The following is a 25,822-nucleotide window of genomic DNA, read 5'->3' on the forward strand; positions in this document are numbered from 1 at the left end:
AGTGATAATAATGGTTATTGTTATTATGATTTGGTGTCCACTGTGTGTAAGGTGATACTCTGGGAGCTTACCTGTGCTTAACTATTCACCCTCACCACTACCCTAAGACGGAGGTTTTGTAATTACGCTCAAACTAAAGGTGGAACAACTGAGGCACAGAGAGATTAAGTGACTTGCCCAAGGTCGCAGGGCTGTAAGTGACTGAGCCAGGACTCTCACCTAGATGTCTAGTTCTTGAACCTTCATCCTTACCTGTTGCTCTTAACAGTATTGTCATATGGGCACAGATATCTTTCTTGGCTGTCCATTCTGTTCCATTGGTCACTTATGTATCCCTGAGCTGGTACAATGCTCTTAATTACTATGATTTTACGATAAGCCTTAGTTATTTTTTTTGCACTTTGAATTTGAGATCAGCTTATCAGGTTTCACAGAAATTTCTATTGGAATTTTAACTGGAATTCTATGGAATTTATAGATAAATTTGGGAAAAATAGACACCCTCACAATATGTCTTTCCATTAACAGGGCTGTCTCTCCAATTAGCCACATCTTTTATGAATTTCAAAAATGCCCAACAATTTTTGTCAGAACTTTGGGTCAGGTCTATTCCTGCGTTGGTTTTTGTTTTGTTTTTGTTAATACATTTTTAAAATGGACTATTATTGGTATACTGGCTTCCCGGGTGGCTCAGTGGTAAAGAACCCACGTGCCAATACAGGAGATGCAGGTTCAATCTGGGGGTCAGAAAGATCTCCTGGAGAGGAAATGACAGCCTGCTGCAGTGTATGCTTGCTTGGAGAATCCCATGAACAGAGGAGGCTATAGTCCACAGGGTTGCAAGAGTCGGATGTGACTTAGCAACTAGACAACATAATTGATATACACAAACACTATTGATTTTTTTTTAACTCATCCAAAAATCTTGCCAAATTCTTGCATCTAAAAATCAGATTTACTTGGATATTTTATTTGGGCAGTCCTCATCTATAAATGAAGACTTTTTTTTCCTATAAATTTTTGGGCCTCTTAATTTCTTTTTCTTATTTTACCACATTTTTCTAGAACATTTGTTATACTGGTGATTAGAAGCATTTTAGTGAGCCTTGATTGTTCTTATATTACTGGGATGCTTCTAGGTTTTATCATTAAATTTGTATTTAAGTTTTTAATACTTCCAATTTATTAAAATTAGATAGCTCCCTTTTGTTTTTAGTTTTCTACAAGTTAAAGTATTGAATATTATGAATCGCTTTTTTCTGCATCTATTGTAATGATCTTCTGGGTTCTTTCCCTCTCTTTCTCTGGGCATGCACAATGCTAGATGCTTTCTTTTTTTATATACATACTTTGACTTTCTTAAATCTCAAACTTACAGAAAAGTTGCACATACAGTACAAAGAATCTTTTTTGTTGGAACGGATCAAAGAACTATTCACATATTGAGATACAGGAAAGTCATTCTGGCTTATACATGAGTTAACTTGAATTTTATGCTAACTAAAATAGTCTTTCTGTGGCCTATCAAATATACATTGTACATCTGCTTTATTTGTTAGAGATAAGGGGACATTGACCAGAAGTAAAAAAAGTCCATGTTAAAAATAAAGATTAAATGCCTCTCTTCCTGGCATGCCAACACAGGTCCTTCGCTGATGATAAACCTCCCTTCCCAGGTACCAAGGTCATACTGACTCACTGCGTATGTGCTGGTCTGTTCTTTTTCTTCTTCTTTTTTTTAAAAATAATTTTGAAGAAATGTAACGCTGACTTGTTTAATGTTCTTTGTTCTAACAAGGTATAAAACTGTACTAGAAACAGTGTTTCTGCGGAGCAGTTTCTTAGAGTAATCTGGGAAATGGACTTCCGGGCTAGGCCTTCATTTGGCTCAAATCCATTCTTATTATAGATTGTTTGTTGATTATTTTCATTGACAGAACCATTGGAAATTGAGACACGATATATTATCTTTCCTGAACACTTAGTGTGTCTTTTTTACAAACAAGGATATTTACATAATCACAATGTAACCATCAAAATCAGGGATTCAGCATTAATATATTACTATCACCTGATCCTCAGACCACTCAGGTTTCAGGTTCAAGTGTCCCAATAACTTTCTTTATAGCAGAAGATTCTGATATGTTTGGTTTTCATGTCTCAAGTTTTCTCCTTTTAATTTGTTACTATAAGATATGTGCTTGTTTATTTTCTGCTGTTAAGCCATTCTGAGAATAACACTATTTGATTGTGATGTTTATCCTAATATACTCTTAATGTTCATTTTGTATGTTCAGTTAACCCTGTTGGTACAATTTACATTAAAAAGCACTCATTTTAAGTGTACAGTTCAGAGAGTATGAATTCACGTATTTGCCAATGTAACCGCTACCACCATCAAGATGTAGAACATTTCCGTTACCCAAGAAGGTTCTCTCATGCCTCCTTGTAACCACTTCCCCCCCAGCCCCAGCACCTCTAGGTTGAACCTGTCTTTCTCATCTCATATGAAAGGAACCAGTATGTATGCTTTGTGTCTGGCATCTTTTGCTCATTAACAGTCTTTGGAGATTCTTCCATGGTGTTTCTTGTATCTGTATTTTGTTCCTTTTTAGTTCTGCATAGTATTCCATTGTATGGATCTGTCCTAATCTGTTTATTCATTCGTCTGTTGATAGACATATGTATTATTTTCATTGTGGGGCTATGCTGTGTGCTGTGCTCAGTTGGTTCAGTCGTGTCCATCTCTTTGCAACTCTATGGACTGTGGCCCGCCAGGCTCCTCTGTCCATGGGATTCTCCAGGCAAGCATACTGGAGTGGGTTGCCATGCCCTCCTCAGGGAATCTTACCAACCCAGGGATGGTACCTGCTTCTCTTGTGTCTCCTTCATTAGGGTGGGTCCTTTACCACCAGCACCACCTGGGAATTTTAAGATAACTCTGCTGTGCACATCTGACTGTGTGTCTTCATGTAGGTGTGTTTTTTGTGTATTATATCACTAGTTTATTTTTTTAGATTCCACATATAAGTGATGACAAGTACTGTCTTTGACTTCTTTCACTAAGCATAATACCTTCCACATCCATCCATGTTGTTGCAGATGGCAAAATTTCATTCTTTTTTATGGCTGAAGAGTATTCCATTGTGCGTTTGTGTGTGTGCATACTAAATATACACATACATACATACATAGATATGTGTGTGTGTATATATTATATATACATATAGGAGCTTCCCTAGTGGCTCAGATAGTAAAGAATCTGCCTGCAGTGAGAGAGACTCGAGTTTGATCCATGGATCTGGAAGATCCCCTGGAGAAGGAATCTTCTGAAGTGGCTACCCACTCCAGTATTCTTGCTTGGAGAATTCCCGGACAGAGAAGCCTGGCGGGCTACAGTCCACGGGGTCACAAAGAGTCACACACCGCACATCTTTATTTTCCGTCCATCTGTTGATGGACACTTAGTCTGCTTCCACACTTTGGCTATTGTAAATAACACTGTTATGAACATTGTGGTATGTGCATCTTCTTGAATTTGTGTTTTCATTTTCCTTGGATGCATACCCAGGAGTGGAATTGCTGGATCATATGATAGTTCTGTTTTTAGTTTTTTTTGAGGAACCTCCATATTGTTTTCCATAGCAGCTGTACCAACTTACATTCCCACCATCCATGCACAGGGTTCCCTTTTCTCAACATCCTCACCACCATTTATGTGCAGTCTTCTTGATGACAGCCATTCTGACAGGTGTGAGGTGACATCTCTTTCAGGTTTTCATTTGCCCTTCTCTGATGATCAGTGATACTGAGCATCTTTTCATGTGCCTTTTGGCCATCTGCATGTCTTCTTTGGAAAAATATCCATTCAGATCTTCTGCCCATCTTTTAATCAGGTTGTTTTTTGATCTTCAGTTTTATGAGCTGTTTGTATTTTAACCCCTTACTGGTCATATCATATGCAAATATTTTCTCCCACTCAATAGGTTGTCTTTCTGTCTTATTGATGGTTTGTTGATGCAAAAGCTTTTAAGTTTAATTAGGTCCCATTTGTTTATTTTTGCTTATATTTTCCTTGCATTTGGAGATAAAAAAGAATATTGCTTTTTGTCAAAGAGTGTCCTGCCTGTGTTTTCTTCTAGGAGTTTTATGGTGCCCCATCTTACACTTAGGTCTTTAATCCATTTTGAATTTATTTTTGTGTATGATGAGAAGATGTTCAAATTTCATTTTTTAACATGTTGCTGTCCAATTTTCCCATCACTGCTTATTGAAGAGACTGTCTTTTCTCCATTGTATATTCTTGCCTTCTTTAAATGTGGACATACACTTTTATTTCTTGAGTGAATACCTAGAAGAGGAATGCTAGGTCATAAAGTAAGTGTATGTTTAACTTTAAAGGTGACTGCATTATTTTATACTTCTACCAACAATGTGTAAGCATTTCATTTGCTCCATACCGGCATTGACACTTGGTTATTTTTCAGTCTTTTTAATTCTAACCGATCTGGTGAGTGTGTACTGGTATCTCATTGTGGCTGTGGCTGCGGGTTACCGATTTTGAGCATCTTTCCATGTGCTTATTCACCATTTGTAACTCTTCTTCTCTGAAGTGTCTGTCCAGATCTTTTGGCCATTTTTAATTGTATTGTCTTATTGAGTGGCAACAGTTTTTCCTGTACCCTAGATATACGTTTTTTGTCAGGTATATGAATTGCAAATATTTTCTCCCAATTTCTGGCTTGCCTTTCTTTTTTCTTAGCAATGTCTTTCAAAGAGCAAAAACTTTTAATTTTGATGAATTCCAACTTTTTAACTTTTAAAAATATTTATCTATTTATTTGGCTGTTTTGAGTCTTGGTTGCAACATGTGGAGTCTCTTTTTGCAGCGCATGGGCTTAGTTGCTCCATGGCATGTGGTATCTTAGTTCCCTGACCAGGGATCAAACTCATGTCCTCTGCATTGGAAGGTGGATTCTTAACCACTGGACCACCAGGGAAGTCCCGACCAGCTTGACAACTTTTTTATAGTTTCTGCTTTTATTAGAAATCTTTGCCTATGTCAGGTCAGAATGTTTTTCTTATGTTTTTCATGCGCTTTATAAATTAAATACTGTAATGTTGGTCTTTCATTAGGAAGTAGTTTGGATTCTTTTGGATCCAAAAGCTCTTAGAAACTCAAGCCAACCTGAATACATAAGAGGCTTTGTGAAGAGTTGCAGAGCCACTCTGCGGCTCCTAAAGGCAGCTCCAGAGGCAGGGCCAAGAAACAGGAGCTGAGAAGCCCTTAGGAACCTGGGGTGTCCTGTCTAGCCCTCATTTTTTGTTTTCCCTCTCTCAGTAGACTGGCTTTCTCTTCTCTGACTGTGTGCCTCAGAGCCTATTTAACTTTCCTAGAATAGGAACTTTGGTTGGCCCAGCTTGGGATCTGGGCCTTGACCAAATCCAGTTAGCCACTGAGGGTCAGGGTTAGGCAGTGTGAAACATGCCCGGGCATCAGGACTTTTCCCAGAGAAAAGCTGGGTGGCTTGAGGTCTGCTCTCACACCCCGAAAGTTTGTCAGCTTCCATTCCTGGCGAACACTTTTTTGGTACCATTTTCTGACTTGTAGCTCTCAACATTTCTTTGTACATAATCTGGATTGTTTTTCTTTTCCCAATCTGCAGCTGTATTCCTCGGCACTTGTGGAATGTGAGGACTATGATCCATCTAATAATGATAGAAATTTTGATGTGGAATCAGTAAAGAAAGAAATCAAGAGAGGAAGGAAGTTGGTAAGTATGAATGATTTTCTTAGAAAGATGAACAAACCCTTGGGGATGCCTTCAAAAGAAAGTCTATTTGATTAATAAACCAGGGATACAGATGTATCTTGGAAAGCTGAAAGAAGTAGGATCTGTATTGGAAACTTACATTCAATTGAATATATTAATATTTTAAAATAAGCTACAATGTATTTCATCAGCAAAGTATCAATAGATAACAAGTCAGAATGCTTTGGCTAAAAGTAGAAGGAACTCTAGCTGAGACTGGCTTTTAAAAAAAGAAGGCTCATTTTCTCACTTAGCCAGAGGAAAAATTGGCTTCACCGTTGGTTGATTCAGGGGCTCAATGATGTCATCAAGGGCCCATCATCCTTTTCACCCTGCTGTCCACAGCATCAGCTGGTCCCTTTGTGATCTTAGGGTGGCCACAGGCAGCTGCTGAAGCATCAGGCTTTCGTCTTCCTGTCTATAAAAAGTTCTTCCCCAAGCATGGCCTAACAGCCCTCCTGAAAGCTGAGTTAGGCCGCATTTCTCTTTCTGCACCAATTGCTAGAGGCGACCGTTCGTAACAGGATCTACCCTTGGAGCTGGGGTCAGCTCCCTGGGAAGGAAGCACCCCGGGCAGTTACCCTCCCGGGGCTGCTGCAGGAGACTCCCCCAGTGACAGCACCCTTCACAGCTTAGACAGCAGTACAGTAAGCATAAGCACTGACACGCTCAGCACCACCACAACCCACAGTCAGGTTAGTGATCCAGAAAACATTCTTTGAGTCCTTGTGCGATGTCAGCATATACGGGGGCAGTTTCCGCAGCACCCGATGCACTTTGAGATGTGCCTGCTCTGGGCGCTCAGTGAGCAGGCAGCTCAGCACAGCTGGGGCTCAGGAAGCCTTCTGCGCTGGGGGTGGGGGTGAAAATGAAGACGGGGAATTCCAGAGAGAGGGGACAGGGCGTGCAAAAGCTTATGGAAGGCCGGAAAGAAGATGCGGTGTGTTCATAGAACCACAAGCATAGGACTCTCCCTGGCATTCTCTTTACTGACCTCACAGAATTATATAGATGTAATAGAAGGTGTGAGGCCACTCCCTTGCCCTTAGATGGTGAGTTGACTCCGGTTTCCACTGGAACAGCAAAGCCTCAGTAAACGTCTTTGTGCATTACCCTTATGTGCTGGTGTGAGCGGTACTGTGCGGCACAGTCCCAGAAACAGCTGAGTCAGAGAGAATTCCCTTTAAAATCTTTGAAACGTTCTGACAAAATGACCCCCAGGAAGACTATACCACTTTATACATCTGTTCTTCGTGGATGAAAGAGCGCTTCTCCCAGCCCTAGACAAAAATGAGTGTCACAGACCTTGTTGATTTTTGCCAGTCTCACCAAGTTCTACATTGCGTTTCCCCGACCCCTGGAGAAGTTGACCATTTCCCCTCCTAAGTCATTGTCCTGGCCTCCCGGCTAGCCCAGCTGCAGCGGCTCTTCCGTGATCTCTGGCCACAGTCCAGCACAGCCGTCACTCCCCTGCGGCCCTCCCCGCCCCACCGGGCGCCCTCCGTGCTCACGGAGCAGAACCCCTCCCTGGGGAAGCACGTCTGTATGATGTCTGCAGGAGCTCAGTAGTGCTGGCAGCCCAGCAGTTAACCCGAGAAAACCCACAGACGTTCTCACTGATCTTAGATTCACAGCCATAAACTTCAAACAGACCGTCAGCACTTCACCCTCCGCACGAACTGATTCATGTCCTCTCATCTGTCTTTTAAGTCTTGCCCCACCCCAACTTCTCATTCCCAAGGTGATGACTCTGCCTGTTGGGTTTTGGTGTTTTGTTTTTTTTTTTAATATTTATTATTTATTTATTTGGCTGCACCGGGTCTTATTTGCACCGTGTGAACTGTTAGAGCATGTGGGATCTAGTTCCCCAGCCAGAGATCAAACTAGGGCCCCCTGCTTTGGGAGCTTGGAGTCTTAGCCACTGGACCACCAGGGAAGTCCTGGTTCTGTTTTTCTTTTTGATAAGACTTTAGTTTTAGGTTCACAAAAAAACCTGAGGGGACAGTACAGAGAGTTCCCATATCCCGCCCCACCCTTTATCAACACCACCCACCTCGAGAGGGGACATTTGTTACAACTGATGAACAACACTGATACATCAGAAACACCTGGAGGCCATCACTGAAGTTAGGGTACCCTCCTGGTGGTATACATTTCTTTGCCTGATTCTTACCTAGAAGGTGGAAGCGATTAGTCAAGAACTCCTCCCAAATACTCCACCCCGCTGTCCCCAGACCTCCAGCCTGTCAAAGCTAACCCTGCACCTGGGCTTTGGAGCCGCTGCCCCCCACCCGCTCCCTGAGGACTAGGCTCTTGCATTTTCCTCCCCTGTCCCTTCATATCAGCGTCCCCTCTTTCTACTTGATTATTCCCATCAGCATATAAACATGATCAACTGATCATGTCTTCTTTTAAAAAAAAATCCTCCCTCATACACCAAAAGCTGGTCAGTTACAGGGTCACTTGTCTGACTTAGGTGACCTTCCGGCAGGACCCTCACACCGGTCCCTGCCCTGCATCTTGCAGCACTTCCTTCTTCTCACGTCCCGGACATACTCTGCTGGGATGTCTTACCTTTCAGGCTGCTTCCCAGGTGCCTGGGCTGTTTTTCCTCCTCTGCTCACCCTCTGTGAGGTTTGGAGTGCCCAAGGCCCTGTGCTGGGTTCCTTCATCAATCTGAACGGCCTTCCTCCATGACCTCATCCAGTTCCTGTGGCTTCAGGACCACTCTTATCCCTGGACGCTTTTTATCTCCAGCCCTGAAGACCAGCCTGACATACTTAACCTGGATGTCTAATTGCATCTCCCGTTAAACTGGCCCAGAAAAAAACTAGTTCCATCCCCTGCACATACCTGCACACAGTCCATCCACAGCTGTCTGCTTCTCCTCTGCAAATAGCATATCGCTTGTCCGCCATCATCTGCTCCGCAGCCCCAGCCCAGCATCAAGCCCATTAGCATCACCCTATAGATCTTGCGCCCTCCTCTTCTCTCTCACCACCACCTATCCACCAGGGTGGGGTCTGACCCCACTCTCTCAGATGGTTGTTGAACACTGTGGATACCTGTCCCGCTTTTCTCTCCCACCCACCCCTCCCAGCCCATCCTCCATACAGCTGCCAGAACAGCGTCTTTACGCGTGTTTATGCTCCCCTTGCACGAAGATAAAACTGCAGCTCATCACTGTGGTTCATAAGGCCCATATGTCCAAGCCCTCAGTTGCCCCCTGGATCTTAGCTCAGACTCTCCCCCTTGCGTCCCCTCTGTTCCAGCAACACTACCCGTCCCTCTTGTAAGCTGGCCAGTACGGAAGCTCATTTCTGTCACAAGAACACAGGCCTTCTGCTGACGATGTCCTTACCTCTGCTTTGATGTAGACTAGGAGCCCTTATAATGTCACCCCTTTAGGGAGGCCCTGTGTATCACTGACCACCCAGTTTGAAATAGGGAACCAGAGACACTCTATCACTTGGCCTTAATTCTCTACAAAGCATATGTCATTGTTTTAAAGTTGGCTTTATTTGATCATTGTCTGTCTCCACCACAAAGTTTACTTCATAATGGCAGGTACCTTATCCACTCCTGTTTCCCTTGTCCTAGAAGAGAGCCTGCCAGGTCAACAGGGACTCCGTGGTCTTTCAGTGAGGCAGTGTTTATTGTTCAGTTGCTAAGATGTGTCTGACTCTGTGACCCCATGAATTGCACACCAGGCTCCTCTGTCCTCCACTATCTCCTGGAGTTTGCTCATGTCCATTAAGTTGATGATGCCATCCAACCACCTCATCCTCTGTCGCCCCCTTCTCCTGGCCTCAGTCTTTCCCAGCATCAGGGTCGTTTCCAATGAGTCAACTCTTCGCATCAGGTGGCCAAAGTATTGGCGCTTCAGCATTAGTCCTTCCAATGAATATTCAGGGTTGATTTCCTTTAGGATTGACTGGTTTGATCTCCTTGCTGTCCCAGGGACCCTCAAGAATCCTCTCCAGCACCACAATTAGAAATCATCAGTTCTTCAGCACTCAGCCTTCTTTTTGGTCCAGCGGTCACATCTGTACATGACTACTGGAAAAAACCATGGTTTTGACTGTGTGGACCTTTGTCGGCAAAGTGATGTCTCTGCTTTCTAAAACGCTGTCTAGGTTTGTCATAGCTTTCCTTCCAAGGAGCAAGCGTCTTCTGATTTGATGTTTATTAGCTGTTTGTATTTCTGGTGTGATTTGCCTCTTCCCGTTTTTCTGTGGGTTGGTAGATTCTTAACCCATTTTCAACTATGCAGCAAACAGTCTTCCTTTTTTCTTTTTATGGTATCTTATTACCTTAAAGGTGGCGCTTACATTTTCTTATGTAGTCAGATCAGTCTTTTTCTTTGTGGCTTCTGAGTTTCCTGCCTTGCTTAGACAGCCTTCCTCACTTCAGTACTATACTTTTTTTCTTTTCTCATATTTTCCAGATTTCAGTAGGTTTTTAAAAATAACCTATTTTTTATATAAAGCCTTATTCCACATGAAATTTATTGAGAAATATATTGTGAGGTAGGGATCTTACTCTTACTTCTTTTCTGTGCATCTAGTTAGATGCCCCCCCAACGTTAAACGATCATTCTTTGTACTCTGACTTCATATCCTGCCTTCCGCACAATCTAATTGCTCTCCCATATTTGCATTTTGTTTATTTAGAGTTGTTTGTGCTGCTCTTGGGATACTGTGTGAGCTTTCTCCTGTTTTGCTAGGTGGTTACCTTGCGCTTGTACTTCGTGCAGCCAGAGCGTGATATAAACCAGCCTTGGTCATGGCTCAGATTCCCCCAAACGGTTAGGTTTCTGTCCTTCTAGCCATCTCTACCCCACCTTCCTATCAGGCCAATAGACTAATACAGAGGCAAGAGATCAAATGAATTGAAGTAAGGAAAAAACTTACTCTTCAGAAGGTTTTTTATGTTTGTTTTTTTTACATTTTTGGCCTTTCTGCATAGATGCCAAAGAGGTTTCCCTTCCTTTCTCTCATGTCTCCTCAGTCAAGCGTCTATAAGACACGCGCTGTTATCCCCAGGGAAGAATGCAGGTCCAGGAGAGGGGAAGGAGCCTGCTCGAGATGGCACAGCTGTTTGGGCACCCCCTGGAGCTGCCCTTGGCCACAGGCTCAGTGTCACCTACAGAACCTCTTGCCTAGAGCCAGGCAGTGTTGCTAGCCCTGCTTTTTAGAAATCTCTTAAAGAGAGGGGACAGAATCAGATCATTATAAAACATTCCAGTTAGCTGAGGTTGTGCTGAAATTCCAAAACGAGCAGCCAGATGTCAGGACCCAGTGTTTGTAACTGAGGACATGAGGGCAGCCAGCTTAAAAATAGCACTTGATGACCTCTTGCCTTTTAATTTTCAACAAAAACTCTGAAAAAGCAGGTGCTTACTCAGTAAATCTCCTCTTCTGTAGAAATGCACGTTTTGCGGGAAAAAAGGAGCCACCGTGGGATGTGACTTAAAATCCTGTTTCAAGAATTACCACTTTTTCTGTGCCAAGAATGACCACGCAGTTCTGCAAGCTGATGGACGTACAGGAATTTATAAGTATTTAATAAAACTGTTGTAAAGCCACATTTGGGGGAGGGGTGGATTGGAATATGGAATGGTTAGATTAAGAGAAGACTTTTTAAAGCTAGTTTTATACAAATTCTTTCCAAGTAGGAATGTGGTTTGGGAGATGCCCGGTTAGGAACCTGACTTCAAAAGACCATCCCTGGCTTCCCAGGTGGCTCAGTGGTAAAGAACCCACCTGCCAGTGCGTGAAAGTGGGTTCAGTCTCTGGGTCAGAAAGATCCCGAAGGAGGGCAGGGCAGCCACTCCAGTATTCTTGCCTGGAGAAAGAATCCCACAGACAAGAGGGCCTGGCGGGCTACAGTCCACAGAGTCACCAAGAGCTGAACACAACTTAGCGACTAAACAGTAACAATAGTTGTAAGAAGGAAAGCAGGGTTGGTTTTGTCTGGAGTTTGCTCTTCCTGCACCGTGTCTTTCCTGGTAGAAAGTGCTGCTTGTCTTAGGGGCGCAAGTGACCTAACAGGTGGCCACAAGGCTGGGAACCAGTCCACACTCGCTCTTGTCTGCAAACAGGAAGGAGCCTTCTTAGTCACAGGTCCCCACTATACCATCTTGTCTCCAAATGGATGCATTTTCCCACTAATGTCACCACCCTCTTCACTATAGCCTCTGAAAATGACAAACTAGGCAGCAAGTACAGTTATCAGACATCAAGTCCTTGAAGAAAAACTTGTTTTGGCTTTGAGATCCTGCTCCTTGTCTTTCAGTTATTCTGTCGTGTTAATTTTTACACAGTGAGGTGTATTTCAAATCTACTACAAGTGTATTTGTTTTACCCGGAGAAACTTGATCTTCCTTCTGATGAAAGATGTCAGTTAAGTCATTATACAGTTTAGTCAGAGGAAATCAGTAAGCCAGTTGTTAATTGATTCAGGTCATTGTAAGTGAACTCTTTCATATATAGATGCAGTGTAGAATATGTTATATAAAGGTGAAGAAAGTTATATAATGGTCTTAACAGTTTTGACCTTTTTAATGTTATGAGATGGAGTAAAACAGAGACTGGTGGTCTAGCGTGGACAAGCCAGGGAGACACCTGTCACTTCTTCGGGGGCATGTGAATAGATTCTGATTGAACCGGACATTTTATTTATTTTCGCTGTGCTGGGTCTTCGTTGCTGCGCACGGGCGTTCTCTAGCTGTGACGATGGGGGGCCACTCTCGAGTTGCTGAGACAGCTGCTCTTTGCGGTGGCCTCTCTCGTTGCAGAGCTCGGGCCCCGGGTACACGGGCTCTAGGGCACAGGCTCAGTAGTCGTGGCATATAGGCTTAGCTGCCCCTCAGCATGCGGACTCTTCCCAGACCAGGGATCGAACCTGTGTTCCCTGCACTGGTGGGTGAATTCTTTACCACTGGACCACCAAGGAAGTCCTGGACATTTTAAAGTTCAGTGAAATATATACATTTTTTTCAGTCACAGTATCTGAATAATAGGATCAGTGTTAAGAGGATTATTATTTTATAGTTGGGAGTATAGCTGATTTACAGTGTTGTGTTAGTGTGAGGTGTACAGAAGTGATTCAGCTCAGGCTTTCTCAGACTCTTTTCCATTACAGGTTGTTACAGAATACTAAGCAGGGTTCCCTGAGCTCTACAGTAGGTCCTGATGGCTATCTGTTGTATATATAGTAGTATATATATGCTAATCCCAAACTCCTAATTTATCCCTCCCAGAGGGTTACTTTTAATACGATTTTTTAAGATCTATTACATTCCTAAATGATATTTTAAAATTCCATATGGAGGGTAGACTCCCCCCCCCCCCCCCAATTTTATCAAAATCTTCCAACACTAACTTTATAACCCACTTACTTTATGCCAGGAATACTTCAAAGTACTTTGCAAAGATTAATTCATTTAAAACTCATATAATAGCCCAGTAAGGTAGATACTGTTATTCCCATACTATTATGAGGAGACTGAGGCCCTGAGGGACAGTGATTTGTACCCAGGCCACACTTTTGGTAAGTAGCAGAGCTGGGCTAAAGGGCTCCAGAGGCTTTGCTCTTTGCCACCACATCCTCTTTAAGCTTAGGGGCCATATATGCCAAAATATGGGCAAACCTAACATTCCAAAAAGTCTAAAGTAATTTATAAAATAATTTGACTTCTGATTTTACAAGTTCCATAGGTATTTTCTTGCTTGAGACTAGACAGGAAATGTATGAATATGTTAATTTTATATTTTTTATATTTGATTTACAGAGAAACCCATGGGTTGTAATATTCTTTCACTTTTATTACTTACCTTCCCAAAGAGCTTGTTTTATTATGACTTCTCCAAAGTCCTGAAACACCCACTGTGAAAGACTATTATTAGCAGAGCTACAAGGTCAAACAAAAAGAAGTTCCTGCTATACCTTAAAGTCTGAAAAAATACTGATCATATATTAGAACCACTGAAGAGAGACTCCATAAAATAATCCTTTTTTGTCATAGTTTTTATCAAGTATCAGGCTTCCCTGGTGGCTCAGACAGTAAAGAATCTGCCTGCAATGCAGGAGACCCAGGTCTGATCCCTGGGTCAGTAAGATCCCCTGGAGAATGGAATGGCTACCTGCTCCAGTACTCTTGCCTGGAGAATCCCATGGACAGAGGAGCCTGGCGGGCTATGGTCCCTGGGGTCGCAAAGAGTCGGACACGACTGAGCGACTGACACTATCAAGTACCAGGTGAACTTTCATTGATTTTTTATTGAATTGAAACATTCAGAGTGCCTGTCACGCACAAGACCCGTTGTTATGTGCTGTGATATAAAGAGGAACAAGATGTGGACTAAACCCATTACCTCATGGGAGAACCAGAAGGTCAGAACTATCAGCCTGTGGCAGGATGGGAGCAGGAGGGGACTTGCGTGAAGCTGGCTTGGCCTTCAGTTGATAATTGTTGAAAATGGGTGGGGGCATGGGAGTTCATCACATCTCCACTTCTCTCTGTTTGAAATTTTCCATAAAAAATTAAGTATACCTGGCAAACAAAAGTGCTCAGAGATACCAGAATCCGAAGGATGAGGAGATTAATATTGATTGGGGATGGGGGGTGGTTTGCTGGGAGAACTGCATGGAGGAGGCGGGCACTGGTATAAGATGGGAAGAATTCATACATTCTCCTAGGCGCGGGGGACCCTGCATCTGGGGGTCAGCACCTTAAAGATCTGGGGGCAGAGGAGGAACAGAGGCTGCAGAAAAAACCGGGGCCAGGGCAGCTCCTTCACTCAGAGCACCCCTCTGCTGCAGCTGCACTTCTTCCTTCTCTTCTATGGCTGATCAGTTCCAGGCTTGTGAAGATCAAAGATCTGGGGGCGATGTCTGTGGAGTTAGAGAACTACTCGCCCCGCAGATTAATGCATGCAACTTGCAGTTTCAGTTTCTTGTTTCTTTTTGGCTGCGCCTGGCCTTTGTTGCTGCATAGGCTTTTCTCTGGTTGTGGAGAGCAGGGGCCGCTCTTCATTGCGGTGCACGGGCTTCTCATCGCGGTGACTCCTCTTGTTGCAGAGCACGGGCTCTGGGCGCATGGGCTCAGCAGTTGGAGCACGTGGGCTGGGGTAGCACAGGATCAGTAGTTGTGGCATGCTGGCTTAGATGTCCTGTGGCACGTGGGATCTTCCTGGACCAGGAATTAATAACCCGTGTCCCCTGCTATGGCAGGTGGGTTCTTAAACACTGGACCACCAGGGAAGTCCAATTTTGTGCTTATTGTGCAAAAGCAACTTTGTATAGTCTGATGAAAATTTGTGCCTTAGCTGTTGGATTGCTCAGGATCTTTATACAGTAAAATCCCACTGACCCCTATGTAATAAACATATTGTTTAAAATATGTCATCAGCACTCACCCCTGCAGAGACCATGTTGATGGTCCACGTGGTTCAAGAGCACCAGGGACGCTGGTATGGGCTCCATCTGCACTTGATGTGTGTCAATCACGAATGCAGGCTTGAGCAGCGATTTTTTGTTTGTTTTGGGGTTTTTTCCCTTGGCCATGCTAATGTAGCATGTGGAATCTGAGTTTCCTGACCAGGGATCAAACCCTCACCTCCTGCATTGGGAGCACAGAGTCCTAACCACTCAACAACCCAGGGAAATCCCAGCAGTTTTGTTTTTAATGATTTTATTTATTTATGGCTGTGCTGCGTCGTCTTTGCCGCAAAGGCTTTTCTCCAGTTGTGGCAAGCGGGGGCTTCTCACTGTGATGGCTTCTCTTGTTGCAGAGCACAGGCTGTAGGGTAAGCAGGCTGCAGCAGTTGGGGCACATGGCCTCAGTAACTGCGGCTCCCAGGCTCTACAGCACAGGCTTAGTAGTTGTGGCGCACACAGGCTTAGTTGTTCCAAGGCCACGTGGGATCCTCCTGGATCAGGAATCAAACCTGTGTCTCCTGGATTGGCAGGCAGATTCTTTACCACCGAGTCACCAGGGAAGCCCAGCAATTTTGTTTTTAAAATAAATACTTAGGGTTAAGCCCTCATGAAAAACAGGTTAGTTCCCTTTTAAGTTACAAAGCAATAGGCGTAATACTTTAAAAATATAAATCAAAATATCTGACTCTCTGAAATTTCATGTTTTCAGAGTGTTTTGCCAACAACATGCTGACCCTCAAAATGGTAAGTATCTAAAATTCAGTGTTGTGGGTTTAAAAAAGGTAAACATTTAGGTAAGACATGGAATAATCTGATGTACTGGCCTCAGTAAGTTAAAATACAAGTTTTTGAGTTAACATGTTTAATACTTTTAAAATTAAGCTGTTGGTCCCTGTGCAGTATATAATGGACTAAATTTCTCTCTGTAACTAGATCTACCATCGGTGAAGCCTTTGTCTGGTGTCTTCCATTCTCACTACAGTGAGCAGACCAAACCAAGACATGGTAAAAAGCTGTGGCTTTTGTGACTATTCGTCTTCTAAAATGAGTATCAATTGCTGTATGTTCCCTGAATGCGATTTTCCTAAGAATGCATGATTAGCATTTCTGTTCTGAGGACAGTGGGTCCTGGCTGCTTAGAGTTAGGTAGCCTTTGTGTTCTGCTGGAACAGCCGTCTTGCCGACACTTAACCGGAATGCTGTCTGTTCATGGGAGTCAGCCCTTGGGTAAAGGCTTAGTTCCCTGTCCTGCCAGCTGCATTGTGCGGTGTTAAACAATGCTCTCTAAACCTATGAGTTACCCTCATTCTTCAACCATTAGCCTTTCAACTTATCAGATATACTATAAAAAATACTGTCAATCAATGTTTACTGACAGGAAAAGATGACCATAATGTGTTTCCAAAAGCAAATTGTAATACCATTTGTAATGAATCCTTTCCCTGGATGAAACCTTTTTTTTTTTTTTTAATTCTTCCAAAAGTGTTCTGTGTATACAAACATATCTACTACTGTCCTTCGCTTTTTTCACTTCATGTATCTTAGAGATTCTTCCCTGTCAGTGGCTGTGAGTAGATCTTACCTCATTTTTTAAAATAGGCTTCATAGTCTTCCACTGTGTATCTTACTCAGTTGTATAGCTGAACCACTTGTTTCCAGCTTTTTCTATCACATTAAATACTGTAGTATTCTTCTGGAATCATCCTTGTGCAGGTATGTAACCATACTGTTTGACTTCCTGTAAGTAGATAGCTGGGTCAAAGCGTATGCAGAGTGAAACTCTGGGTTAACTGTTGGCTAGTTATCTTCTAGAGGCCACACCAGCAGTACACACGATGACCCAAATCCTTGCAAACTTTATATATTAAACATCTTCATCTTAATCTGTCCAGTGAAAAATTGTCTTCCTCTGAATATCTTTACTTTGGGTGAAATTGAGTGTGTTTCTCTGTCTTCTGATCAGTCCTGTGACCCAAGTTGTTTTTCTGTTTAATGAACCCTCCTCTCCAGAGCCCCCCATTTGCCCACTTTTCTGCCCACGCTGCCCTTTTTCATATTGATTCACATGGTCTTTTTATATTTAAAAATTTGCCCTTTTGTCATTTGTTTTGCAGACATTTAGTCTTAAGTCTGACATATCCAAGTTTGACTTTGTACACTTTATGCAGTCAAGCATTAGTCTTTTCCTTTACAAATTCCAGTGTCTACATAATTTGTTTTTCAGCCTGCTTTTCAGGAGTGAAAAGAAAAAGAGGAAGAAGTAAACGTCATCATGTACAGGTAATTTGACTTCATTTTATTACAGCTTTAATTTTCTCCATACAGTCTTTTAAACCATTCTGAATTTTGGGTGACACAATGATAGATGGTAAGATGAATACAAAAGAGAAGTCGGATGTGTCTTGGGTGTGCAAGCACATAACCTCCAGGTGACCATCCCGTGGCTCCTGTAATACGTGCCCTGGTACCAAATCAGTGAGGATCTGAGCGCACATGGTACATGGAACATCCTTACCTAGCCAAGTATTTCCCAGCTACAGGATCCATATTTGCCCTAATACGTGACTCATAATTTTCTGGATTCCTGTTATGGGTAAAGCATATGAAAATGTTTTGGGGATTTGCAGTAGCTCATATAAGCTAAATTAATATCAGCCAGTAGCCTTCACCTCTCACCCTTTATACAAGAGGGGCTTATTACACCTCTTAAGGTTTTGTTAGACAACACAAAAATACATTTGATGTTTATGCCTATAGACGTGACTTTCACCGTAGGCATATCACTGAATTTGATAAAACTTCTCATTTTATGCAATACAGTAAGTCCCCTCCATATGAACCTTCAGGTTGCACCCTTTCAAAGACGAGGACGTGTGTTGGCACGTCCAGTCACATAAGCCGGTTACTTGTCTGGCGTACACTGTCACCTGTGTGCACCCTCTACAGGGGGTGGTTCTGCTGTGCACTTTACAGTACAGAGACTACAGTAGTACAGTATCTTTATTTCAAGCACAGGACCCGAACGTAGAACGGCACGCGAAGGCTGCAGCAGCCGTTCAGAACGCAGTCCCGTGCTGCCCCGTCACCTGTGACGAGAAAAAGAGAGCTCCCATCCAGACAACACTGGATCGCTTTTTCAAGAGGGTAGATAGAATTGAATCCAGCAAGGAACCAGAACCTGTGCCCTCAACCTCAGGCGTGAGTGAAGCTGCGGCTTGCCCTCCACCTCCTACCACTGCCGACCCTTCAGCTCTAGACCATCTCCCACCTCCTCTCCCTTCTCCAGTCAGTAGCTCCTCCTTCCACTCAGCCAGCCCCTGTGTGCCAGCTGTTATACTGTACTACTGTACTTTTCAAGGTACTGTAACACTAAAAATGTTTTTATTATTTTTGTGAAAAGTATTCTACACCTATTACAGTACCGTATAGCTGATTGTGTTAGTTGGGTACCTAGGTTAACTGTTGGAATCACAAACAAATTGGACTTCCAAATGCGCTCTCAGACTGGAACTTGTTCATATGTAGAGGACTTACTGTATTAAGTATCAACAGTAAAAAATCAGTGTAAAGTAGTTTTGATTCTTCTCTCCTAGCCACCTGAGAGAATGGCATTGAAGAAGGAAAAGGACGGCAGACACACAGGTTTGCTATAAGTTTTCAGTAACAAATATGGCTTACAGTACTTATTACTGTGAATTTTAGAGTTGGTATCCTACTTTATTCTTCTGGACTTGTAGTAGTGAACTGTGAGAGTAGAAATCTTCTGTCATGACTATCCACTCCATCAAAATCTCAACAGATCAAGGTAACAGGGTGGGATGGTCCACAGCTCTTCAGGATTAGGAAAGGATACAGAACCCAGGGTTGCCCGAGTTCATCCAGTGACACGCCGCCCCTCACCCTGTAATCCCCTCCCTCCCTGCACCCCAGGAGGCTGAGCCAGTAATTTTACCTTTCTGTTAAGGAAATGGACTTCCCTTACAGCTCAGCTGGTAAAGAATCCACCTGCAATGCGGGAGGCCTGGGTTTGATCCCTGAGTTAGGAAGATCTCCTGGAGAAGGGAAAGGCTGCCCACTCCAGTATCCAGTTAAGGAAATAGATATTCCATAATGACCAACAGTCAATTGTGACAGAAAAAAAATGAGACTATTATCTCAAAGATTTGAAGCTAAATTTTAGAAAATTCTATTTACATCATTATTCTAAGCAGAGAAGTTGTTTTCCCTTTTTATAACATTTCATTGTTTCAGCTTGAAAAAAAAAGAGCTATGGTGAAATTAGAAGAAAAGATAAAGGTGCTGTGCTGTGCTTAGTCACTCAGTCATGTCCAACTCTTTGTGACCCCATGGACTGTAGCCCGCCAGGCCCCTCTGGACTGAATTGCCATGCCCTTCTCCAGGGGATTTTCCCAACCCAGGGATCGAACCCAGGTCTCTCAGATTGCAGGCAGATTCTTCACCAGTTAGCTACCAGGGAGGCCCAAAGTGCTGTGTATGTATTACCTAACAACGCTCATCCACCATCAGGGAAAGCCTGAAGGAGTGAGTGTGTGTGGGATGGCTACCCCGAGACGCACCATGTCCTTCTAAAGTTCTTTTCTTATTCTTAGATGCAATTGTGAAAGCTGCTTTTCTCAAGAAATGTAAAGAAGCAGGGCTTCTTGACGCTTTATTTGAAGAAATATTAGACAAACTTCATTTGATTCAGGAAAGACTCATGGATGAGACCACTGCAGAATCAGGTACTGAAATAACAAATTTTCTACATACAGAGATGTCTCACAGACCTACATCGTGAACAAAACAAACACCCCCCTGAAGTACACATTTTCTATGCTGTTTCTTCTTTTCCTTCTTTATCTCATTCTTTAATAAAGTTTATTCATCCAGATCTCTGTAAGTCAACAGGATGTAAGTAATTCACAAACTCATTAATGTAGTAAAAGAAAAAAAAATAGCCTGGTGCCCTGGAAGTTTTAATGTTTTTTCCCAGAGGTTCATAACTAGATTCATTCACACACTTGCCCCCTCCCCGCAACTGAGCATGTTCACTACTAAGATCTGAGAACGGCATTCATTATGTTAGTTTTGATTTGACTCAGATTCTGTTCATTAAAAAGCTAGTTGCCTTTTTTTTTAAACTATAAAACATAAAGAGATTTTAACGTTTTTGTTGATTTGGGTTTAAAGATGCCTTTCCGAAACAGCTCTTTTGGTGGCTTAAGTTCCATCTGTACACGCAGGTATATAGCCACGTACCCTTCTTCTAAGCTGTGTTAGGAGCTTAAAGGCAAGGATACTGGACTGAATTGCCATGCCCTTCTCCAGGGGATTTTCCCAACCCAGGTCTCTCAGATTGCAGGCAGATTCTTCACCAGTTAGCTACCAGGGAGGCCCAAAGTGCTGTGCATGTATGATCTAGTAACGCTCATCCACCATCAGGGAAAGCCTAAAGGAGTGAGTGAGTAAATAAAGCTGACACTTAAATAACAGGTTTGAACTTTACAGGCCCACTTACACCTGATTTTTTTTTCAGTAAATACTACACAATAAAATACTACCCAATCTGTGGATGCAAAACCACAGATCGAGGAACTGCATATTTGGGGGGCTGGCTATAAAGTTTAGCCTGGATTTTTGACGGCACAGGTGGTCAGCAGCATAGCTGTCTTAAAAGGAAAAGCCTGACTGTATTTTAGGGAACAATGTAAAATATATGATTATTTGAAAGGGATTTTTTTTCCATAGGACAAAACCAAAAAGTGAAGTTATAAGCAAACATTTGCCAAAGATCACGCACTAAATTCTTCTGTTTGCTTATTCTTGTCTCTAGATCAAGCACATGTGAACTTGAGCATGCCCCTTAGGACCACCTGGGGGGCTTGTTAACACGGTGGCTCCTTTTTGATCCAGTGAAGGTGCTAGGAGTTTGCATTTCCAGCAAGTTCCCTGGGGCGGCTGCTGCTGCAGGCTGCAGGGGGTGCCTGCTCTGTGTGCTGCTCCTTATTTGGGGTTACTCTGTGAGGTGTTTCTGTCTATATAAAACTGAAAATGTTTTTCTCCCTCCAGACTATGAAGAAATCGGGACTTCACTTTTTGACTGTAGATTGTTTGAAGACACACTTGTAAACTTTCAAGCAGGTATGTGAGTTATAACTGAGCAGCAGAGTTCATAAATACTTCCATACTGAAAATAATATAACACTAGTCAGGTGATCAAAGTCCTATTCTGGAAGAATGTTCAATTCAGTTTCATTCAATTAAAAAGCCCATTACAAACATGAGCCCTCACCCAGAAGGAACACACATATACACAGAGACACGTGCACAGAAGAACCGCACATGATGGAAACAGCAGGTACCCGTAAGTGGCTGGATTACAGTAACTTCTTTTGTCTTAGTGCTCACTGTACTTTCCACATTTAATACAGACACAAAATACTTTCCTAATCAGAAAAAAACTCATTTAAAAAAGTAGAAACAACAAAAAAAAATTGACCGCAGAATGAAGTATTTGGGCACCATGTTTGAACACCAGCAGGAGTGGGTGAGGCTGTGATATCAATCATGAGGCCACCGTCTCCCTCTCACTTGGTGTGATGTGTATACATTTCAATTCTGCCAACATTAATCTTCAAATCTAATGGGGGAGAGGGAAAGTTGTGATCAATTCTAAAGTTCATCATCAAAAAAGAACCGCCAAGAAATTTTTGAAAAAACCTGCTGGAAACAGAGACATAATTTTCCCATAAAACACTGAGCAGTGGTCCTTTCACCACTGTTTCAGATGCCTTTGAAAGAGGCTAAGTTTCCACACTGATGGGTCTTGCCTGACTTCCCCACCAAGGCTGCCACACACAGCTGGCCAGGCTGTGCCCTGCATATCCCAGGCAGGCGCGGAGGGCACAGGGTTTGGGGCAGAGGGCTCCCCCTGAAGTTGAAAACAAACAATGGCCTACACTCTGTTCTTTTCCAGAGATGTATTTGTCTTTTCAGCAAACATATTAAAATACTTTCCCTGTGAAGAAAATATTAGTTCATACTCCTCTCTCAGTATGCACAAGCCTTTCTCATTTTTGTTTTCATAATACACATTTCTGTTTGAATTTTGTGTTACATTTATAATCGGCAGGAAAATGTTGTTTTTAATTTACCAACAATGGTGTTTTTTTGTTTTTTTTTAACCAGTCTCTTGAGACTGTCTGCATACTTCTAATGGGAGTACCTTTTTTTTTTTTGAAAGCACTGCTTTATTTTGTATTTTGACTTTCGTTTGCGTTTATTTTTCTTTCGTATTAAAGTGACATGTTTAGCACATGTCAGCACCAAGGTGAGTCAGTTGGGAGCAGTACAGGGTATTGTTTGCGGGGTGTGAGCACCAGGAAGAGACACTGTTAGGAGCAGACACTATTTGGAATTGCATGAGAACCAACTTAGAAGATTTAACTTCTGACGCTCCAAGGGGTAACTCTCATGCTTAATTCAGCCTTTCCAATGTTCCAGAAAGTTAACTACAGATATACAGATACTCTAAGAAAAGATTATGTATGTATATATTTTAATATTCTTCCATTTTCACGTTTAAAAAAAATGACATTGCCATTGAGTAGTAGTGTAAATTCATAAAGCCTAACTAAAGTAGCTTCTAAGTTGCCACAATAAAAGCACTCCTATTTCTAAATAAAGCCAGAAGCTTTTATGTAACATTAAAACTAGGATGCATTTGTCTGAAAGATCTGCCTTACCTTCGGTAGTCTAACCACATCCTCTCCCAATAAATGGATAATGTGCAGCATGAAGGTTATACAGGTGCTGCTTTCAAGTCCTCAAAGATACACAGAAGCTACCTTTTCTAATTGTATACAAAATTTTCAAGAGTTCTGGACCCGCCTTAAGTGTGATAAATACTAGAATTCGATCCTGAACTAGAAGAGGAAGCAAAGGCATGAAAACTCACAAGACACTGGGCCCTTTTCACTGGGGCACAGGGCTGTGCACTGAGCACTTTCAGAAGCGGCCAGAAGCAGTACATGATGTGCAGAAGCACTGAGTAACCTGAATACCTTCCTTCTCACAGCGATAGAGAATCAAATTCATCAATCTGAAGAGAGGCGACGGCAGCTGAAGGAAGAGATTGAGCTACTCCAGGACTTAAAACAAACCTTGTGCTCTGGGCTTCAGTCAAGTTCCACTTCAGATTCTTCCCTGTCTTCTTAAGAAGCACCATTTCCTAAGCCAGGAATCGAGCACAGTTGCAAACAGGGTGAAAGCTGGAGACTGGCCTGTGAAAGCCACACACCTTCAGCACCAGGCCCCCGGGGAGTCTCTGGTCCCTGCCCGCTCTTACCTGTTCTTGCTGATGGGTACATCTGCCTCCCCCTCCTTACTGTCATCTTCTACCTCTCTCCCACTAGTAAGATATTCCTCAGAGTCTACTTGAGTAAATTAGACCATGCTTCCCATGGCTCTTAAAAATCTTTTAGTGGCCTCCTCCCCTCCCCCACTCCGGTGAGCCAAGTGGACACCAGGTCCTCCTGCGCCAGGGCCTCTGCACGCTCTGCTGTGAGGTCTTCACCGAGATCGTCCTTTCTGCTCACGTCTCTTCTCGGGGTAAGCCACTGTATCGCACCTCGACCACTGGAGTGTAAGCAGCCTGTGGGCAGAAACTCCCATTCCTGTTTTTCTCCCTGTCACGTTTCCAGCAGCTAGCATGCTCAGTAAACGTTAAATGGATAAACTGTTTTTATCTTTTGAGACTAGTTCCAGTCCATAATGCCTCTTTGATATAATAAATTTTTATATTATACATTACCAAACCTGTCTGCTTTTGAAATTTCTCTTCATCCACAGTCACCACGTGAGTACAATATCATCTTCAAAATAAACATTTAAAACCGGCCTCTCTGGAGGTTTTTCTCAACCTAACAATATACAGTTCAGACGTTATGTCCTCTATGTCTGACCTCTGAAAACTTCACATTCACGTTTCTACCTTTTTACCACACTATCTGATCCCCAGCAGGGCTACATTTCAGCATGAGTTTGATCTGAGTCCCTAGCATGGTATCTGGCACATAACACACTCAAAAAATACCTGTTGAAGAGCAGGACGTAAATGAAGAACATGTCCATCCCTGCTGTAGTGGCAACCCCAGCCCAAGTCACTAATAACCGGGGGCAAAATCTTAGTGGTTTCCAAATTTGGCTACACATCAGAATCATCAGAGGAAAAACTACAGAAGCCAAAAAAATATATATGTATGTATATATACTTTAGATTACAAGGTGGCAGAGCAGAAAGACTCTTGAGCTCACCTCACCTCACAGGCATACCAAAATTACAACTTGCTGCCCAGCTGGTACAGTCAGTGGTAAAGAATCTGCCTGCCAATGGTGGAGAAACGAGAGATGTGGGTTGGATCCCTGGATTGGAAGACCCCCTGGAGAAGGAAGTCGCAATCCACTCCAGTATTCTTGCCTGGGAAGTTCCATGGACAGAGGAGCCTGGAGGGCACAATCCCTGGGGTCACAAAGAATCGGACACGACTGAGCATGTGTGCACACACACACCAAGAACTACTATGGATCAGAGAGACTGAGTGAACACACGCACACACACACAACTATGTATTGCTATGGATCAAAGAGACCGAAGGTACCTAACGGTCTTTTCTACAACTAAAGATAAAAAGAAAGAACCATGACCAGATACGTGGTGGTGCAAACACACAATATAGTCAAGACCAAGACTTGGGGGTGAGTGACCCACAGAGAGGTTCTCTCCAAGGAACAATGGGTCTGAGCCTCTGGGACATTCGGCTTTGGAGGTCAGTGGGGCTTGCCTTTGGGAGTCCCAGGGGGCAGGGGGAAACGGAGACTTCACTCTTAAAGGCTGCACACAGGAACTCATGCTCCAGGGCACAAGCAGGAATTTGAAAAGAGCCTGGGACAGACCTGCCTGCTCATCGTGAAGTGTCTCCCTGAGAGCTGGGAGGCGACTGGAGCTCACCTGGAACACAGAACCGGCGTTTCTGGGAGCTCATTCTACCACGTGGACACTGCTGGTAGACCAGTGGCCAACACCATTCTGGAATCCTCTAGCTTTAGCCTCAGTAAGAGCCGTGCCCCTGCTCACTAGCCTACAGGTACCAGTACTGGGAGACCTTGGCCTTCCCAGGTGGCGTAGTGGTGAAGAATCCACCTGCCAATGCAGGAGGTGTGGTTTAATCCTTGGGTCGAGAGGATTCCCTGGAGGAGGGCATGGCAACCCACACCAGTATTCTTGCCTCGAGAACTCCACAGTCAGAGGAGCCTGGCGGGCTATAATCCATGGAGCTGCAAGAGTTGGACACAGCGACTAAACAGCAGCAGCAACTGGTATACCTCAGGCAGAACAACTGGTATACCTCAGACAGAGCCCCACACACCAGCAGACCTGCCGCCTTAAGACCCCCGAGCCCAGAGCCTCCCCGGACACAGCCCTGCCTGCCACAGGGCCAGGCCCCGGCGCAGAGACAGCAGACCTGATCACACTGGGACCCAGCTCTGTCCACCAGTGGGCAGAC

General features: G+C 43.3%; 1 protein-coding gene across 2 annotated transcripts in view; it reads left to right on the top strand.

Moving 5' to 3' along the window:
* PHF11 (PHD finger protein 11) overlaps positions 1–24,073 on the top strand; it is a 33,979-nt gene extending 9,906 nt beyond the window's left edge. The window contains exons 3-12 of one of the 2 annotated variants that reach the window (XM_027557284.1): positions 5,667–5,774; positions 11,240–11,373; positions 15,967–16,001; positions 16,191–16,262; positions 17,482–17,537; positions 18,273–18,455; positions 18,851–18,899; positions 19,868–19,999; positions 21,327–21,398; positions 23,335–24,073. In XM_027557284.1, coding sequence (XP_027413085.1) covers positions 5,667–5,774; positions 11,240–11,373; positions 15,967–16,001; positions 16,191–16,262; positions 17,482–17,537; positions 18,273–18,455; positions 18,851–18,899; positions 19,868–19,999; positions 21,327–21,398; positions 23,335–23,474 — 981 coding nt within the window. In that variant the 3' untranslated portion in view covers positions 23,475–24,073. The remainder of the gene's footprint in view (positions 1–5,666; positions 5,775–11,239; positions 11,374–15,966; positions 16,002–16,190; positions 16,263–17,481; positions 17,538–18,272; positions 18,456–18,850; positions 18,900–19,867; positions 20,000–21,326; positions 21,399–23,334) is intronic. The other variant, XM_027557285.1, reaches the window with a different exon arrangement.
* Positions 24,074–25,822: the final 1,749 nt, after the last annotated feature.

The sequence above is a fragment of the Bos indicus x Bos taurus genome, chromosome 12 (genome assembly GCF_003369695.1).
Source record: "Bos indicus x Bos taurus breed Angus x Brahman F1 hybrid chromosome 12, Bos_hybrid_MaternalHap_v2.0, whole genome shotgun sequence".
Classification (NCBI taxonomy): domain Eukaryota; kingdom Metazoa; phylum Chordata; class Mammalia; order Artiodactyla; family Bovidae; genus Bos; species Bos indicus x Bos taurus.